Source organism: Strongylocentrotus purpuratus, unplaced genomic scaffold (assembly GCF_000002235.5).
Source record: "Strongylocentrotus purpuratus isolate Spur 01 unplaced genomic scaffold, Spur_5.0 spur5_scaffold_14, whole genome shotgun sequence".
Lineage (NCBI taxonomy): Eukaryota > Metazoa > Echinodermata > Echinoidea > Camarodonta > Strongylocentrotidae > Strongylocentrotus > Strongylocentrotus purpuratus.
Window position 1 is genome coordinate 17,978,161 of NW_022145599.1, and position 19,522 is coordinate 17,997,682.

General features: G+C 39.4%; 1 protein-coding gene across 2 annotated transcripts in view; it reads left to right on the plus strand.

Moving 5' to 3' along the window:
- Nucleotides 1–19,522, plus strand: part of LOC100893707 (myosin phosphatase Rho-interacting protein) — a 93,130-nt gene that overhangs the window by 35,138 nt on the left and 38,470 nt on the right. For both annotated transcript variants that reach the window (XM_030984351.1, XM_030984352.1), the window contains exons 5-6: nt 15,438–16,475; nt 17,259–17,348. In XM_030984351.1, coding sequence (XP_030840211.1) covers nt 15,438–16,475; nt 17,259–17,348 — 1,128 coding nt within the window. The remainder of the gene's footprint in view (nt 1–15,437; nt 16,476–17,258; nt 17,349–19,522) is intronic.

A 19,522-nucleotide genomic window follows, 5' to 3' on the forward strand; every position in this document is an offset into this window, starting at 1 on the left:
TATTGTGGCTTGCTTCCAATATCTGGCTGGCCTAGTTTAGCAGGGACCCCTCTTCCTGAATTTTTCCCAAGAACAATTTTTTATGGAAGAGTCGTCGTCAATTCGATGATAAAACAAAATTATAATTACCAAGGTTGCCAAAGAAATATATAACTGGGATGTGATCACTCTTATAGTGATTTGGCAAGGCTAGGAAAATTGCGGAAAATTTGTCTATTTATATTTTTCTGAGTAAGTTAAACCTATAGTTCTTGGCCCAATATTCCAAATGAAATATCTTTAATGAGTCATAAAACCAAATGGTGACAATTATTTCTGTAGGTGGTCTTTTCCAAATATATTGAGTATAAACAAAAGGACCTTTTTGAAATTGAATGTAGGTGATACTATTTCTGATCTGTTAATTCTTAAAAGAAAAAAAAAATGGGGAAAAAATGTCACAGTCCTTATATTAAAAAATATTGTCTGTTTTGAAGAACTTCCTGTTTGTATACTTCTTAGTTTGGAATTTTCTGCTCTCTGTATTGGAGTTCTTTATCATTTAGACTTTCTAAGGTCTTTGATTTAGAGCGAGGACAACACTCAGAGGTTACTTGCACTTGCCAGAGGAAATCATTGCAACCTGCATAATTTCCAAGGGATATATTCTGGAATTTCAGATTTCTGGAAGTTTCCTGATCTTAAATGTCAGGCCATGTCTTTAAAGGACCAAATAGAGTCACTTTGATTTGTCTGTAAAGGATGTTGTCTTTGAGAGATTCGATAGTATCTTTGTGGAACCTTTAGACACTCTGTTTTAACATCAGAGTAAATGACTACTTGCTCTTACTCTATTTCCCAGCTAAAAGCTGGAAAGGACTCTCAAGAAGTGAAGATGGTGCACATACTGTTTGTGAACCTGTAGACTAGAGGGTTTGAGACTATGGGCAGCTTTGCTGAAGCTGGAATTCTTTACAACTTTCCCCAGCAAGAGCTCTCCCATACATACAGGCTCTATATGTACTAAGCTGTGAATTCTTTCTAAGAAAAGGGAGATGGTGCACATAATATGTGGGCCAGGTATATGATCTTAGTCACATAAATGGGATGGGGTGAGGGGGTAAATTCAGCTTGTAGGTAACGAGCAACTGATGCTCCCCAAGCAGTGGGGATGGTGCATACACTATGCAACAGATTCAGAGCGTTTAAATCAATACTGAAATACAGAATTGTAGGTGTTCAACCTGCTTTGTGCAACTTCAAGTACATGCCAGATCCCGACTCTTTCACTGTGGCTTCACCCTCAAGTTGTAGCCATGAAGCAGACGAGTTCAGCCATGGGGCACTGAACTCTAGAATAACAAAGCCATGTTGTGATGACACCTCCAGCCTAGGTTAAGGGGGGAAATCGAAGATGGGGAAAGAGGAAGAAGATGGGTTCAGGATAAACAAAGCAAGAAGAAGGAACACAAAGAATCCCAGATCATGGATTTCTGATTGATTGCGCGTGAGTCATAAGACCCGGGCTCCCTGAAATCGGGGTTTAAGTTTTAAGTCGTCTGCTGGATTCATATTTCCATGTTGTTTTCCTACAATGTGTTTGAGGGAGATTGCTCAATGTGTACGTCAACAGAGGGGCTGAGAGGGATATGGAGGGTAAGAATGAGTAAGAGGACAAGAGAGGGGAAGAGTGATGGGAAGAGAGATGGGAAAGAAACAGAAGTAGAAAAAAAGAAAGAGAGAGAGAGAGAGAGAGAGAGAGAGGGGGGATGGGGGGGGGGGGGTACTCTGAAAAAGCTGATGTATAGAGAAAAGCTCCATTGTACTTGCATGTAGAATAGGATGATTGGGGAGGGGGGTAGAATCATAGGGGCGGAGAGAGAGAATAAAGAATAACCTTGCATTGTTCAATCAATTGTTCACATTTACATGGCTTCCATCATTAAAAATTAATGGACATTGACTTCAGTTCAGAGTTTAAACCCATGATGAATTACAAATTGGACAGATAATATATTATGAAAGGTAATTTACTCAGTAAATGGCTGAAACCACGCCGACATAAGAGATCCAAATTTGTAATGTCAATAATATTTAACTTTGACAAGGATTCTAATTGATGATGCAAAATTTTTCTAAATTAATTTTGATGTAGTATTGTGTTTTGAGTGGTTGTGGCAAGAAGTAACTAATTTGGACGGCATAATAGCCATAGTGCATTAGTAAGCATATTACATTGACCCCTATGTCCCTCAATGCTACAAACATAGTTCTGTTTTCGCATAGTATTTTTGATGGGTCCTTCAACATTCCTGGCATATTTAGAGTTGACCTGATGAGGTGAAAAACAGGAGTTTCTGCTTCAGGATAGGAAAAGGAAAGGAAAAGGAAAGGAAAGGAAAGGAAAAGATGAGGGGTAAGCCGCGGTCAGGAATGAACTCGGCATTCCCAGGCCATGGTCTTGTGTAACGCTAATCACACACATGATCATGATCTCTCCCCCTTCCACTATAAAACTCCATCATATGATCGTGTGTTCAGAGTCAAAAGGAAGTTAACTCAATTATGAAGTATTATCAATATTTCGCTACATTTTGATTTTGAAATTTTTCCTGATTTGGATATTACACCATACATGTATTTTTAAAAACATAGGATGGTAGGGGGTGGAGACACAAAGTGTCAGAAATACAATTAAGAAATGCCTATAACTTCCATTTTGTAATGTAAATAAAGACACTTGATTTAGGTCTGGTCTGACATAAGCCGCAAGTATGAAAGCTGTAGGCCTACTCGTATCTTTTCTAAATGAAACCGTGCCTTCTCGGGTCAATATCCAGTACCTCCTTCATAGGCTCTCCTGCTCTATGGTCCAGGAAGCGAGTGGGTTTTGAGTTTCTGAATTTTCTTTCCACCCTCCATGTGCTGATTTGTGAAGGGATCAAATCTATTTTAGGGTCCTCATCCTTCCTCGTCAAGGTTCTTCTTGGACCTTAGGTCAATAAGGAATGAAGACTGTCCCAGCTGATGAAGGGATGGTCTTTTAAACGTCTGTGAAGGCAACATACTATGGTATGGCTTTTGGGTTGGGGTATGTTCCTCCTAGAGGATGACGAGAAAGAGCGAGGAAAAAAGAGAGGAAGAAAGGGAGAGGAAGAGGTAACATCAAAAGATGAAATGATCCACTTTCACATGTGCCCCTCCCCCTACCACTATCAATCAATCAATATATTACAGTGTGTCCCAGACAATAAATTGTCAAAACGATGTTGCTTTAATAGTAAAGCATATATGGACTATTAAATGCGATCAGTGTATCATTGGAAAGCGTATTACCCTCTGGCAAGCAAGGCCCCATTGATACATCTCACAACTCTGTTCAAAACAATTGTTTGTATTCATGTTTCATTTTTTCTGGGATGCACTGAATAGCAATATCAACATATACCAATATCAATCAATCAGTAGCCTTGTTCCTTGCATTTGGTCTATAGTAAAAGACAGTTGCGAGCCCCTCCTCGATGACACCATGCAGCACCCCTCGATGGCTGGGTCCCTCTGCACACGACTTGCTGCATCTGCAGTCAGTCAGATACTGAATTTTTAAAGAATCCATTCACTAGAAGATAAATTCATTATTCATGTTAATATTCATTCATTGCAAGAAACATGAATGATAATCTCTAAAAACTTGATATTTGCTGCAACTGCATTCAGTCAGATACTGAATTTTGAAAGAATCCATTTACCAGAAGATAGATTCATTATTCATGTTAATCTTCATTCATTGCAAGAAACATGAATGATAATCTCTAAAACTTGATTTCTTGATTCAAATCCTCATCGACCCTTTGCGATAATACTGTTCATATCTTTAATCAAGTATTCATATTCTGTACTAGTTAAGCCATTCAAGTTTTAGAAGGCATTAAGGTTTCATCAGCCTTAATCCCAGTAATTACAGGTGAGATCAGCGAAGATTTAGTTGCCAACAGGTTGGCTTTTCAAAACAGTTTGATTTCTATTAGCATTTAAATTGAGCGTAAATATGAATTTATCTTGGCTCAGACATCCATTAGCCAATGGTTTTCTCTCATTTTTTCCTTCATATTTATGGATTTTAGTTTTTGTCTATCTGTCTGTCTGTGTCTCTGTCTGTCTGTCTGTCTCTCTACCTGTCTCTATTTGTCTGTCTCTCTCTCTCCCTGTCTCTGTTTGTCTGTCTGTCTGTCTCTCTCTCCCTGTCTCTGTTTGTCTGTCTGTCTCTCTCTCTCTCTCCCTGTCTCAGTTTGTCTGTCTGTCTCTCTCTCTCTCTCTCTCTCTCCCTGTCTCTGTTTGTCTGTCTGTCTGTCTCTCTCTCTCCCTGTCTCAGTTTGTCTGTCTGTCTGTCTCTCTCTCTCTCTCCCTGTCTCTGTTTGTCTGTCTGTCTCTCTCTCTCTGCCTTTCTCAGTTTGTCTGTCTGTCTCTCTCTCTCCCTGTCTCTGTTTGTCTGTCTGTCTGTCTCTCTCTCTCCCTGTCTCTGTTTGTCTGTCTGTCTGTCTCTCTCTCTCTCTCTCCCTGTCTCTGTTTGTCTGTCTGTCTCTGTCTCTCTCTCTCTCTCTCTCTCTGCCTGTCTCTGTTTGTCTGTCTCTCTCTCTCTCTCTCTGCCTGTCTCTGTTTGTCTGTCTGTCTGTCTGTCTGCCTCTCTCTGTCTGTCTCTCTGTCTGTGTGTGTCTCTCTGTCTGTCTGTCTCTGTCTCTCTCCCTCACCCTCAGGTACCTACCTGTTTAGCTTCAATCACCCCCCTCCCTTGCCTCTTTTTCTTCTTTCTTTTTTGTTGTTGTCTGTTACTGTGAAAGAGTGACTGTCTGTTGAGAGCCAGAAGGGCATTAACTCTCTGTAAATTTTAGTTTGTTTACCATGGTTCATGCCCCTTCTTGAACTCAGTTGACAGTGGACATTTATAGGCCTACATACAGCCCTTCTCTTCCTTCTCCTTTACATTGCTTTCAATATCTCCCCTCCTCTTCTCCCCTCCTCTTCTCTCCTCTTCTCTCCTCTTCTCTCCTCCTCTTCTCTCCTCCTCTTCTCTCCTTTCACATCACCTTCTGTTTCTCCTTCCCTCCTCCTGTTTTACCTTCAGTTTCTCCTTCTGTTTTCTTTTTATCCTTTTCCCACTCTGTTCAAGCTCTCTATTTGACCTTCCATTCCTCCCATCCTCTATACAACGTCCCATCCCATGCCTCATTAGAAACTCATCTTTCCAAAATACATTTTAAAACGGCATTCATATGAACCGATCAGCATTGTACAACTATCTCTACAGTTGTCATCAAAATAGATTAGAAGTAGATTGCTATGCATGAACTATCTACCTCTGAACTTACGCTGACATGTTTATCTTCTGTATTTGGTAGGGATCATAAGGACAGCTTTTGCATTCTTTGAGCATTGTTGGATATGTTTCCATGGGAGAATCATTTCAAATGACTGAATTTTGACAGCTGGACATGATTTATCGCTCATTCACTGTTTCTTGTCACCGATGAATTCAGTGATTGCTTTTGTTGGAAAGAGTCAATGAAAAGACGAATACTTTTGTTGGAAAAGATGAATGCTTTGGTATCATCGGAGAAAGGATCGCTATAGAGAAGAAGTAGAAAAGTGAATTCAGAATTAAGATTTGATAATTGGCACTTTAGGAGCAGTAAAGTACAGGGATTCAAATTGATTTGCGGTGGAGTCAAAAGATAGAGATGCAACAAGTGTTTGGACAAAGACATTACTAAAAATAATGTTATCGCTATCTTCGTAATCTTCACAAAGCATAGGGGGCTGTGCAGGGATTATATGCTTATATCATTGGCAAAGCATGAGGGAGTTTAAGTAAACTTTATCAACACCACATCCTATTCATAGACTATTGTATTGACAGAGAGAATGTGCTAACAAGAGCAACAAAAGATTAATACTTTTGTGTCATGAATGAAAAAGGTTTGGTTGAGTAACGTTTGAATAGCTTGTAAAGGATTATGATTTAATAATTGACATTACAGGAGCAGTAAAGTACAGGGATATGACTTGATTTGTACTGGAGAAAAGACGCAACAAGTGTTGGGATAAAGACATTCAAAAGAATTTCGCTGTTATCTTCATAATCTCCATAAGGGATTGGAGGCTGAGCTCAAAAACAGGGATATGCATTTATCATACTTAAAAGCATGAAAGAGTTTGAGGCACTCTTATTAACACCATGACCTAGACTTCTGTATTAATGAAGAGATGTACTAACATAGAGTTCATAAAGGATTAAGACTTGAAATTGGAACTTTAGTTAGAGTTAAGTATGGGCACACCTCTTGAATTGTACCTGTATTATGAAGAGATATAGACAACGGGGTGTAACTTTTAAAGGGGGTTGAGCGAAGATTATCCAAAAGATTTTGTATTGATATCTTTATAAGCCAAGTTTAAGCCCCTAGACTAATTCAAGTCTAACCTTGACTCACAGCAATTCTTTTGTTACCCCATCCACTTATTTGTGCTCCCATGTTCCTGTTCTTAACCTATTTCATTGTATCTTGTGACGTATATTTGCATCTAATATTTGTATTTGTATATGTTCTTACCGGCTTTGTGGACAATAAATGAAATGAATTTATATAATGCATCACAGGCTGAGTCATAGTGGGGATATTTATAACAGGGCTCGACTTTAACAAGCGCCCGGGACACATAGGAGCCCAATATCTAAATCCCCCCAAATTTGGAAGTTTTTCATAGGGCTCATGAATAGCCTACAGGTTTCAAAAACGTTCAGTCCAGACCTCCTACCGAAGAAGTTAGTTTGGAGCCCGGCTTAATATGATGAACTAAAATAAAAGGATAAGAGCAACAGCTTTTCAATAGCATTGTCGCATGGCACGAATGTAATATTAAACTTCCAACTAGCCAAAAACAATGACATGGGTTCTTATGGCTGGGAAACAATGACTGTTCCAATTTCTAAACTACAGGTCATGTAAGCAATTCTTGTAAGTGCGGTCTGGTGAAACCCATGTTCCAATGGTAATTGCGTCTGCACAGCACAAACTTTGAGAAAGGGAACCCCCTTTCCCCAGCGACAACATGTAGTTATCTCCCTAACCTGAAGAATATCACCAGTTTAAAAGTATGAGTAAGCTTAGTTTCAGAAACCAAGAAAGTGTCTGCATGGTCCTTAACCACAAGATAATCTCGAGGTTCTTCAAAACCATGAGTTAACTTTAAATCATTGCCTTTTATGTGAGTCTAGCTTTTGTCTTGCTTTGGGCTTTTATTTATTATGTTCATATAGGTATTTTGATGTGGGGGACCCTCTTTTGACATATTTTCTCTCATCCCATGTTCCTCTATGTTACGGTCTGTCAGTTGATATCTCTGGATGATAGATGACACTAGAGGGCAGTGTCTTGCAGGCCTGATAAAAACCCGATTTAAATCGGTTTCCCGATTTTTTTTATTTTTCCCGATTTTTTCCGATTTTTTCTTCCCGATTTAAAAAAAAAAAAAAAAAAAAAAAAAAATCCAGATTTTTTTTTTTTTTTTTTTTTACAATTTTTTTTTTCTTTTCCCTATTTTATCCTGATTTTCCAGATTTCCCTCTTATTTTCTCTATTCTTCCCTATTTTGCCCTATTTTCCCCCCAATTTTCTTATTCGAAAGGGGGGAAATGTTGTTGGATGCCATTTTTTCCCTGCGAATCCTCTTTTTTTTTTTTACTCAAGGGGGGGGGGGGGGGGGCGTTTTTTAGTGCTCACTATCACCCCTGGTCTTGCCGCATTATCGGCATTGCAGGGGGAGATCAGCGTCTCCTTGAGATATGTCACCTGTCACTGTAGCATCATCATCATAAAGGTGTGACAGAGGAATGTAACATGCAGTGAGCTAGACATTCAGAGATAGAGTTGAGATGGCAGAAGGTTTACAGTGGTTCTAGCAGGGGGTTCCCCAAAAATGGGGGGGGGGGGGAAGAGAAAGAAAGTGGGGGCAGGGTTTTTGCAATTCTACGTCTTATTACAATTATCTGTACATTATCAAATTTGAGGATGAAGAGAGCTTGACTTAAGGAGGAAGTGTCACTATGCAGGAAAATGGAGTCTGAGGATTGAAGTGTACCTGTTTTTGTAGAAGTGTCCATAAATCTTTGTCTTTTACAGTTTCTGTACAACATTAATAAATTTGGGGAAGGGGAGAGCTGAACAGAAGGAAGTGCCCTAAGAAGCATTGGCCTTAGAGGCACTTAATTAACCCTTTCAGTGCTGATGCAGTTGAGCAGTCATGCACCTGTTGATCCAAATATGGCAAAGTTCCCGTTAAAGGTAAAGACCAGTATTGGAAACGCCCCAATTTCAAAAAATGAAATGGAAGCTCTCATTACCAATCATGTGAAAGAATATGTTTTGACTACTACATGATGATAAAAAATTTGCCGGGAAACCGCCTACTAATTCATATATTTGGTAAATTTGTTTCTCTCATGGACTGTGAGAGATATAGGGTAGTCCCATATACATCTTTTTGTGTATAGTGCTTGTAACTTTACGAAGAATGGGCCAAATTTCTTATCATTTTGACGATTCCAGAACCTTGCAGATGCTAGATGCTAGACGATCAACCTTTTCTGATCGATTCCACAACGTTTCTTTCACAATGCAATCGCATGACCATAACTGGTCTTTACCTTTAAAAATATTAAGTAGCATAGGTGTTGCCATAACTATGAGAGTAAATGGACCTTTATCCATTCATCACCTCGTTACTCAGGCAATGTGATTTGCGATCAGGAAAATGTTTCCAATATCCATGGTAATCGTGTCCTGCAACTCAAACCCGTCTTTCTAATTGCCCTTGTATCTATCTCCCCGCAATCAAAAGTGTACCCATTTCCCCCCTTCCTTTCTCAGTAAAATAGAGAGTGCCTCTAATATTTCATATTTCTATCTTTTGATATATATGTCAAGCAAAGCATTGGGGAAATTGTGACATAACTTAATTCAGGGGGAACTAAAACTTGTCAATTTCAGATCCTGTGATATTTACAAGGAAGGTTTGTGATGACTGCAAACTGCTAGATAGAGCTCTTCTCCCAGGCCCAGGGAAAGATGGGCTTTACTTCAAGAAACCACCCTGGTAATCTGCCCCAGATATGTTCTTCAAGATCACAATCAAAACGAACCTCCCCCCCCCCCCTCTCCCCCCCCCCCCCCCCTCTCCCCCCTCTCCCCCCTCTCCCCTCCACCCCAGATGACATTTTTCATGAAATGCCAGCGTAGATCACCTTGTCACGTATTCATCATGTGCCAAATATCCCATATATTGTGTATGTTTCATTTCCTGTCTATGGACGTCAAGCAGTGCATAGTTTAAAGTACTTTTTAATAAAATATAAAAAATCTCTAACCCCTTTTATAATAAGATGCTGATTTGATGAGCGTTTATTTATTGACCGGTTTAATCAAATATACAGGGAAGGAAAGAAAGAAAGAAGTATGAAATGATTGTGGTTCCATGTTGGAATTCAATTTCAGGCTTAATCATGAAACTATAAATGTCTTTCTTGATGAATGTGCCTAATGGTAAGAGTTTGGCTAGAGAAAAAAATGACAACAATATTCTAATAGAGAACAGAAAATAATTACGTCATCAAAATATGTGCTGATAGTGTGTTTATCGAACTTCATTCTGTTTAGCATTGGCTGGAAAGGTGGAGGCACTCTTATCCATGTCATTAGATCTTTATTACATCATTACTCGACATCCAAAAATGGAAAATTAACCATCAATGCATGAATGATTTGAATGCCTGCCAACCCCCTTATGAACCTCGCACCCTACAACCCAAGACTATTAAACTGATAAGTACATGTCAAGGTTCTGCATCTCTTGAATTACAGCCTAACATACACCCTGTTCACACAATAAAAAACGCAACATAATTAATTTTGAAACGGGAAACTTTCATGCATGTGAAATGTTTGGTCATTTTGCAAGTGGCTCAGATGCGTGAAACTTTCATGTCCCAAATGTAAGTGTGGCAAGATGGACACAACTTTAAATTTGTGTGATTTGTAAAAGTTTAAAGTCGTGGAAATGACTATCCTTGAAAAATTATGAAATTTCATGTCGTGAAAGCTTGTGCTTTCATACTTTACAGTATGATGATAGCCTAATGAGTTAACACTTTTGCGGATCTCATAAGAATAATAATTCATTCTTGTATAGCGCATAACCAGTTATGATATAACACCCTCATACGCTTCCAAAGAGCTTTAGGAATTATAACCCTAGCTTTAGCTCTGACGGCCATTATCAGCGCACAGTGCACTTCAAGTAATATTCCAAGCAGGTACCCATTTACCTCACCTGGGTGGAGTGTGAAATATGTAGATTACAGGTAACTTCTTGTCAAAGGACGTTGGTGTTGTGGCAGGGAAAACCGTTTTCTGCAGAGAGCCAGAAGAATTTTAGCCTACATGGAGCTCTTTGTAAGATGATAGGAGTTGATGCCCTTCTGGCTCTCAGCTGGCGATATGACAAAGTTATTAAATTTTACCTGTGTGAATGTCAACTAGTAAAACATTATGTAGCGAAATGGAGGTAAGGGCAGTGGTATGTTCTTGAAAAAAATGATGGAGAATAGATTCACAGTTAAAATATAGGTTGGTGAATTTTTCAGAGCAATAGTACAATCCCCTCCAAAGCGAGTTTCAACAAATCTTTACTTTTATGTACATTTACAGTGTATATCAAGGATATTTGCTCTTTTATATCAAGGATATTTGCTCTTTCCCCTAGTGTGTGAATGCTCTTTTAATAATTAATAATTAACAACATTTGTATAGCGCTTATCACAAAATATGTCTCTAAGCGCTTAAGAAAAATAGAAATAGAAGGAATTACAGCCAAATATTAAGTTATACATAATAGATAGTGGACAATCGAGGGGGCTGCATATGCAAATGAAAAAGGCTATTTAACAAAAAAGTAGGTTTTTAACATGGATTTGAATTTGTCTGTTGAATCTGCTTGTTTTATACATTGAGGTAAATTGTTCCAAAGTTGAGGGGATGCTTATAATAAGCATATTTTTAATTAATATTAATAGTTATATATTTCCCCTCGTGTGAATGGGACCAAAATGTGGATGCTCGGAATGTTCCATATAGGTCTAACGGAAGGTTGGATGCCAGGATTTTTTTCCTGAAACATTATCACTATGGCCCTGATGGCATTCCTGAGGATAACCTTTCATAGCGGAGATTTGAGCTTGCCCTTCGCAACTTGTGGACACCCTATCTGCCCAGAAGTTTTATACTCGTAGGAGCAATTAATCATGCTTTATGCTCACATGTCAAGTACATAGTACGTGATTCATTTTTGTGATTACATGCCTATGGGCATTAGAAAATAATGTGATGATAAAACCAAATTTTTAAAGTGAAGGGTTATATCGTATGAAATCTCTAGGAAATTATATTAATTTTTAAAGCATTGAAATCTACAATATTTAGGATTTTCGTAAGTGAGAACACTTTCACATATGAAAAATACATTTCCTGATATGGGAAGTTCATCGTTCTATCTTAGTATTGATGATACACAAGTTAAAAACTAGTAACATTTCAGATTCAGAATTTTATACTGAGTCAAGAATGTCAAGGGCTCTCTGAAAACAAGACCCTTTCTTGAATTATGCAACTTATTTTCATAATTTCATGCAGCAGAGATTTATAAACCTTCAAAAACTTTTCAAAAAAGTAGGCCTTTTGACATTGTTACTGTAGACATATCTGACCTGACTTTGAAACACAGGGACAGGTCATGTGATTAGCCGTTCTGGATAAGGCTCATATTTTTCTAGGGGCGTTTTAAGGGCTTGATAACTTTCGCAAATACTTTCTCAAGTTCACCTGTCAGATGCTTTTTCTGGAGCTGACATGGGGGATGATTTTCAAGAACGGAGACTAGCAGAATTGTGGTGGTTAAACTCCTATTTTAGCTTGTCAGCCTTACTAAAGCTTACAAGAATGATATCCGAGCTTACATCTTGGACTTCTGAAGGGGAAAATTCTGTTTCAGCTCAGAAGTACAACATAAAGTAGCTACAACCCCTGGCAATATTGGCTCCGGTCAGCGGGCAAGCAGCTCAAACTTGAGCTTTTGCCATAGAACGTTCTTCACCATTTATTAAAGTTCCACCAGATTTGGAGAATCCAAACTCAGGATAGGTCTTCTGTAATATAGAATGGATCATTTTTGTCCTCCCCCGTCATCATGCTTTGATTGTTAATTGGTGAGGTACCATCTTGCAGCAGAGCATTGATTGAAGAGACTAAAAACGGAGAATCGATATATAAAACAATTGTAAAGAGCAGTGAAAGATGAGCTAATTCCTTCAATAATTGCTTTGGGCTTTATTTCATCAAAGATGTAGGGTTAGGGTTATCGTTGAAATTTAGTTGTAGGTTAGGTTTAGTGTTTTGTCAAGGGTTGAAGGTAGGAATTTGTCAAGTATAGGATAATGACCATGATGCAATTTTATGGGCATTCAACAAAAAATAATAATAATATGCCATACTTTTATAGCACATATCCCAAATATGTCCCTATGTGCTGGCAGAAAGAGCCATGCAGTAGTTTGCACAGAAATATTTGTAGATGCGCTACAGGTACATGTTTATTAGTAAACAGTGGATACTAAAGACATTTTGTAATATGTTGAGGAGGAGGAGAGTAGAGCATTCTGACTTCCTTCTTGAACCTGCTGTTTATCATCAAGGGATGGAATCAGGCCACCTTGTTTGTGTTGCATTAATTCTAATCCATTGACGAGCTAACTAGCCAAGGATCCTGTGGAGGAAACTCGTCTAAGTCAATGACACCTAATTGAGCAGCTGGCGAAGCTGTCAAACAGCATCACATTTGACAGGACCAGTCTTAGGAGAAGTCTTTAAGGAGACAGGGTCTGTTCCTATATGTCCCGGCCCGATTCATAACCTGTGAAATGCTAGAAATATGTAAACAGAATCCAGAAGTGTAGGAGAAACAGAGAGTGAGAGGGTTGGTTTATATTAGACCAGTTTCATAACCTATTAAACCCAATGCAGTGTTGGAAATATGTAGCAAAACCCAGGCCAGAGAAGTACTAAGTGTAGGAGAGAATGAGAGGGTTGGTTTATATTAGGCCAACTGCATAAGTTATTCCATTGCCAGTGTTTGAAATATGTCAGCAGAACCCTGGATTGGAAATTCCTGGGAGAGATTGAGAGGGTTGTTGTATATTATTATTAAGCAGATTCCATGAACCCATTAAAACCATTTTGAGAGGTGGAAATATGTGAACAGAGCACATGCAGTCCTTAAAAGTCCAAGGAGAGAGTAGAAGCTTTAAGGCAGATTCCAGAACCTTCTACACCCATTCCTAGAAAAAGGTCAACAGAACACAGTGTCTACTTTTAGTAGTCCTATGAGGAGGGGTTGTTCTTATCAGCCCCTTTTTATAAATAAGCTCAACTTTTTACATGCATTGCGAATATTAAAAATATAAACACCAAGTCCAGTTACTGCCAGAGAGAGGATCTATTATTGTTTAAGAATACAAAACAGTAGCCTAACTGGTACTTGGCCGTTGTAAAAATGCTGTTGCACATTCGGTGTGGACACATAATCAGGGAAATTGGGATCTTTGAAAGGTAAAATGAAATTGAAGTCTTGTTTTTTCTGTGAGGCAAGGCTAACTTGGACAATAATCACTCATTGGTATGTTGATTTGGTGGTAGGTCTACTTGCAACGGGCTTACCTACGTGTACATGGAACTCTTAGAACCAGTTCCGATTGTGAAATAGTGATTGCACAAAAACAAGCCCTTGCAATATATTGATCAGGGGACTTTCCCTAGTTGATGGTGAGGTACAATACTGATTATATACGTGTAGCAGGGGTAGGAGATCAGACAGGAAGACCTTCTTTTCCTGTGACTGTGAGCTTCTACATGTACATGTGCATGCCAAATGGTCAGAGTTCACTCTTTGTTGCTTTCAATATCAACAATGATCCACTATACAAGCTATGGCTGTTTATAAACAAAAACTAGATATCAGTTGGTTATTATTATGTTATCAAGAGCAATTTATCTGCTGATCTCATCATTATTTCAAACTTCTTCTCCCTGTTCCTGCTTTCGCCTCCTCATTCTTCTAAAATTTGATTGAGGGGGAGTTCTTTCCCCCCTTTTGAGTAGATACTTCCTTTAACATTTTCTCACAATTTATCATGACGTCTACCATGGTTAGAATGTGAAGTTGTATATTACTAATATTTACAATTGTAAAATTGATAGCTATGTCTGCAAAATGATGGAAATTAGCCTTAAAAACAGACTTGAACTCTAAGACCCTAATCTGAAGGAACCTTCCACCCACTTTTACTCTATAGCTATCCCATTGCCACATTTTCCAAGGCTCCTGAAATATTGGCCATTGTTTCTCGATTCGATCACGATCCCACGGTTCATTTTGCACATTTGGTTCCTCTTCCCGAGTATTTATATCATCCTACGCGGAGCGGAAAAATAAATAGACACTGGCAGAGAGCAATATATTTTAGGTGTTGAGAGATACAGGTTTGTCTATATGACCCTACCTCTATGTACCTGGGACATTTTTACGAGCTTCTGTCAGGGTTGTTGCTTTAAAAGAGACAGTAAACACATAAATCAGACCCGTCCTCCCCCAACTCCTACCATTATTTTTATTTTCTGGGTCATGTAATATATGGTCCTTTGGTATGCGAAGGGTTGTAAATTCATATTGTTTTTTATGCATGTATATTTAAGATTTGTGATTTGCAATTTACAATGTGCAATCTTCCTTGGCTATGTGACAGGATGGAAATACAGCCTATATTAGTAAGCCATTTTGAAGATACTTTGGAACAGTTAAGATGACACAATGTCAATGCAGGGCACCCAGCAATTCAGAATAAAACCTTTAAAATACAATTATGTGTATTATTTATTTGTAACACAAGTTTCCCCCCATAAGTTTGAATGTGTAAGCATGATTCTTACTTCAAAAGAAAAAAAAAAAGATTCTTTGAAATAAAATTCCAATTTTAGATGCCCTTTAAAAGGTTATAGATAAATTCACTTAAAGATTGATGTCAAAGGAATTACTGAGCTTACAAGAGTGACATGTTTTGAGCAGGAGATATTATCTGTCTCTTATTGGAGCAGTGGTTTTCTTTTTTAAGAGGGTGCAAAGCTCTGGAAAAATCAATTCAATTTCAAAGATATAAAACAGTATCTTGAACTAAAAGTGTAAATCTTTGTATTCACTGCAGTTGTCTTTATTAAGGAAGTAAAATGAATAAATCTGTAGAAATAATTCATGGATCTAAACATTAACGTTTGTTGTTGCTTGTTATTACCATTTTCCAGGATTCAGAGAAGCCCCAGAGGATAGAGGATGAGCAAGCGGAGGCCAAACCCGACGTCCCACCGTCCAGTGAAGACCCCTTATCTGAGATCGAGAGCTTAGAGCGAGAGGATGAGCTCGGAACGGACATCCCCTTGACCACTGCCAGAGACACGACCGACATCTCCACTGCCTCCAGCAGAGCTGCCAGGAAAGAGAAGTTAAACCTCCGAAGATCGCACAGCGCCCTCGAGCATCGTCCAGAGAAGTACGACAAGAAACAGACGGTCAGAAGGACACCCTCAGCGCAGACGCCGTCGACCACCTCTACAGAAACATCTTACTCATCAGCCAAGAAGGACAGGGAGGAGAGGTTGAATCGGCGTCACACGACAACGGGTAGGTCAGAGGTCAGGGATGCGCTTGGGAGCGATGAGCAGGAGGTCTCTGGGAAAGGCGATGCGTCGTCATCATCAAGGAGACCGGTATCGTCGGACGGGTCCAGCTCTAAGAATTCAGGTATGCGCAGTAGACACTCGGAATCTGCCCTTTCAGAGTTGGAAGCCGAACTCAAAGGCCAGGCCGACTCTGTTCTCCCATCACACCGGGATTCCCTTCCCGCTCAGGCCAATAGCTCAGAACCTTTATTACACAGGAACAATAACAACGTTTACAATAAGGACGTTTCACCCAGGTTGTCTCCTACGCAACAGACAACAACGGCATCCTCCTCCCGCAAGTCCAGTATCAGTGACCGGAGCGTTTCACCATCAGACTCTCAATCGACCACCGACTCGTCGCAAACGAAGAAATCGCAGCCGCCGTCCAAAGCAGACACGAACTCTCAGAACCTGCTGTCGCAGGAAGAGCTACAGCGCTTGGACGTTCCCAAGAGGGCGCGCTTGAAAATGAATAAGGCGTTGATCGAAGGGGGAGAGACGCAGTCGCCCAGCAAGAGAACGATAGAGAGGAGACGTCATCAACAGGAGAGACGGAATAGGCACACGCTGGACGGCAGCTCTGTGCCGTTCCCGATTTCAGAGAGGAAAAGTACACCAGAGGTAGGATATGATAGAGGTGGAAATGGTATCAAAATACTCTTAAATTTTCCTTGTGTGTTGTCCTAAATTTCTAGCACTCTTCATTCAAGGTACCTCCCCTAGGTTTAAGTTATACAGTATATTTTTCTTCCGGGATGAAGAAGAAAATGACATGGGAGATCACAGATGAATTCCCTTGTCTTGTATGTATGTTGGCTTTTAATTCATTTGGCATTCAGGGAAAGAGAATGTACATATGAAGTATATATTTATTGACAAATGCAATCCAAATATTCCATCTTATAGAAGTCCTATCTTAAAGTTTATCGTGATAATTATCAGTTTTTTGAATTGATGGAATTCAGAAAAACATCTGTTCGACTGTCGGGTAAATGACAATTGTTAGACTTTTTTGCAGCTGTCATATAGCAGATCAGTGATTATGAGACAGAGCATTAATCCTAAATCTTTGTGTCACATTTGGGTGAACCATCCGTCGCTCCTATCCTACCCTTCTCTCTTCTGTTCTCCACCCCTCCTCTTTCCCCATCCCTCTATCTCTCCCTGACTCTCTTACTCACCCTCTTTCTCTCTCTCTCTCTCTCTCTCTCTCTTTTTTGTTTGTATCTTGTTTGTTTGTTTTTATTTCTGCATTTTCAAAATGAAACATAATCTCTCTCTCTCTCTCTCTCTCTCTCCCCCCGCCCCCCTCTTACCCCCTTCTTCTTTCATCCTTTCACTCTGCAGACATTATAGTAATAAATAACCAAACATTTTTGTGTGTTTACCTTGTTATCTGTGCAGGGTATGCCCAGGTTAAAACGGAGCAGCTCGGATCCCAATCTCGCGGACAATGAAGACTTGAAGCGCAAGGAGATTGCGGAAACCTTTCCGGTAGGTATCTCTCTTATTGTTTTCTTTATTTTTCATTCAACACTCCATCTACTCTCCTCAATCCAAACACGTTGAGTACTAATTTCTTTGACTCAGGTTAGGAACCACCCAGTCTCCATAAGCCTGTAGTTTTTAAATGTTTATACAGTTCAAGGGGATTGAAAGTGCTGCACAAACACATTTTCATCTCCCCAGCAGTGGAAGTTATGACATTGCCAGATGCTGTAACATTGAACTTGCTGTTGTTTTTAAGTGAGAGAGAGAGAGAAAGAAAGAGGGAGAGAGAGAGAGAGAGAGAGAGAGAGAGAGAGAGAGAGAGAGAGAGAGGAGGAGAGGAAGAGAGAAGAAGAGAGAGATACAGAGACAGAGAGACAGACAGAGAGAGCGAGAAAGAGAGAGAACTGAGCACATGGTTTCGAGGTTCATTTCTTCTGAAAGAGCCCAAGAGGATAACTACACTACATACATAGGACACGTTTCCAAGTTGGTAGGTGGCCCACTGGAATATATGCCTCCATTAAAGTAGGATACTTCTACGTACGAGGGATTTACATAAGTCATAGAAGATGTGTGATGGGTATCTGTCGAAGGGTCGCCATGACGACTCGTGCTATGGATGCCTGGATGAGCTTCACCTTCTGAATGTAGTAGTTGCGAAGAAGAAGGTAAGCGTGACCATAGCCTTTCAAGTAAGTTTGAAGACTTCTTCCCAAGAAGAACCTTTGGAGGTGGTCTAACATTGGACCCTCTATCTGAGATTTGCCCTTTGCAAGTGATGAAAGGCCAAACGTGTATGTGCTTTCAAATTCTGGTGTAAGTATTTCTAGCCCCTCTCACTTTTTGTTGAGCTATGTTCAATCTTTCCCAACCTTCTGTATCTGAGTAGTAGAAAGAGCATATTGAAAGAAAAATAACTGTTATTTGAATCCATCTCAAGTTTTTTTTCTAAACTGTTCTTTATTTTGTCAAACTACCATGGATCCAACTGGGCACCTAACTGCACATTTGATAAGGGGATAGTATAGATGTAGTTTTGAAATACTTTTGAAAATGGATAGGTCAATGTGATGACAGTTGTGGGGTGGAATCCCAAGTGGACAAATTATGTGGGCCAGTGTTTTGCCATTGAGAACATGCGAAGCACTAGTGATACATCCACAAGTATTACTTTAGCTTGATCCTCTTCATACCGTTTCTATTAGGGTTAATTTTTGCCTTGTCACTGTCTTTCTCAATGACCGAAAACTATACATGACTCAGAGAATGACTCAGAATCAAATAAGAATCAAAATCTGCCCGTCTTTATCATCTTGAAAGCAGATGAAAATCTTTTTTTCTTCGAAGTAGTGAAAGCAAAATGAAGAACAGAATCTTAGAGACTTTGGTGGTAAGCGCTTTATAAGCACCGTTTTGATTATTATTATTACTGTTTTGCAATTCCCACACAACGTGCACCAGTTTCTCGCATGAACTTGATCCATAAACACAACACGCCCCCTCGGCTCCCTTGCTGAGAGGCGTTACCCACGATGCACTCTGCCTTCCTTGAAATTGACGAGGGGGAAGGAGGGGAAGCAATCGACAAAAGGAGCATCCGTAATACCCTTAACGATTTCCGCAGACGAGGGCAGACAGTGTGCGTATAATGGATAGACCTGTCTGCCGGTCAAATCATTTTGGGATTGATATGTTTGTGATTGAAAATCCAGACGTCATTCCAATATCTTCCTGTCCTTAAGGATACCGTAATCTCCGGCTGGCAATATTGCAGGGTAATTGGGAGGATTCTACCGTGTTACATGGAAAAACTTCATTCCTGGTTAGAAGATGGACATGCCAGCGCAATATTATGAAAGGAAGAATACTGATTTCATATGTTTTAAGCAATTAAAGTTATTTTTAGTAATTTTGAAGATTCAACAAGATTTTTCTGTATGAATGATATATTCCCCTAAGTTATTAACATTGTGATATATTCAGAATTGATGGGAATTTTTTTTATCTCAGCTGATGCAACAGAAAAATGCAAATATATATACATTGAAATGGGTAATCAAAGTATCTTGTTGGGATGAGAACTATTAAAGATTCTGAACACCCATGAATGATATCAAGTATCAATTATTTATAAGTGAAGTAGAATTAAAGATGAGTTGTGAGTTTAGAAGGGTTGA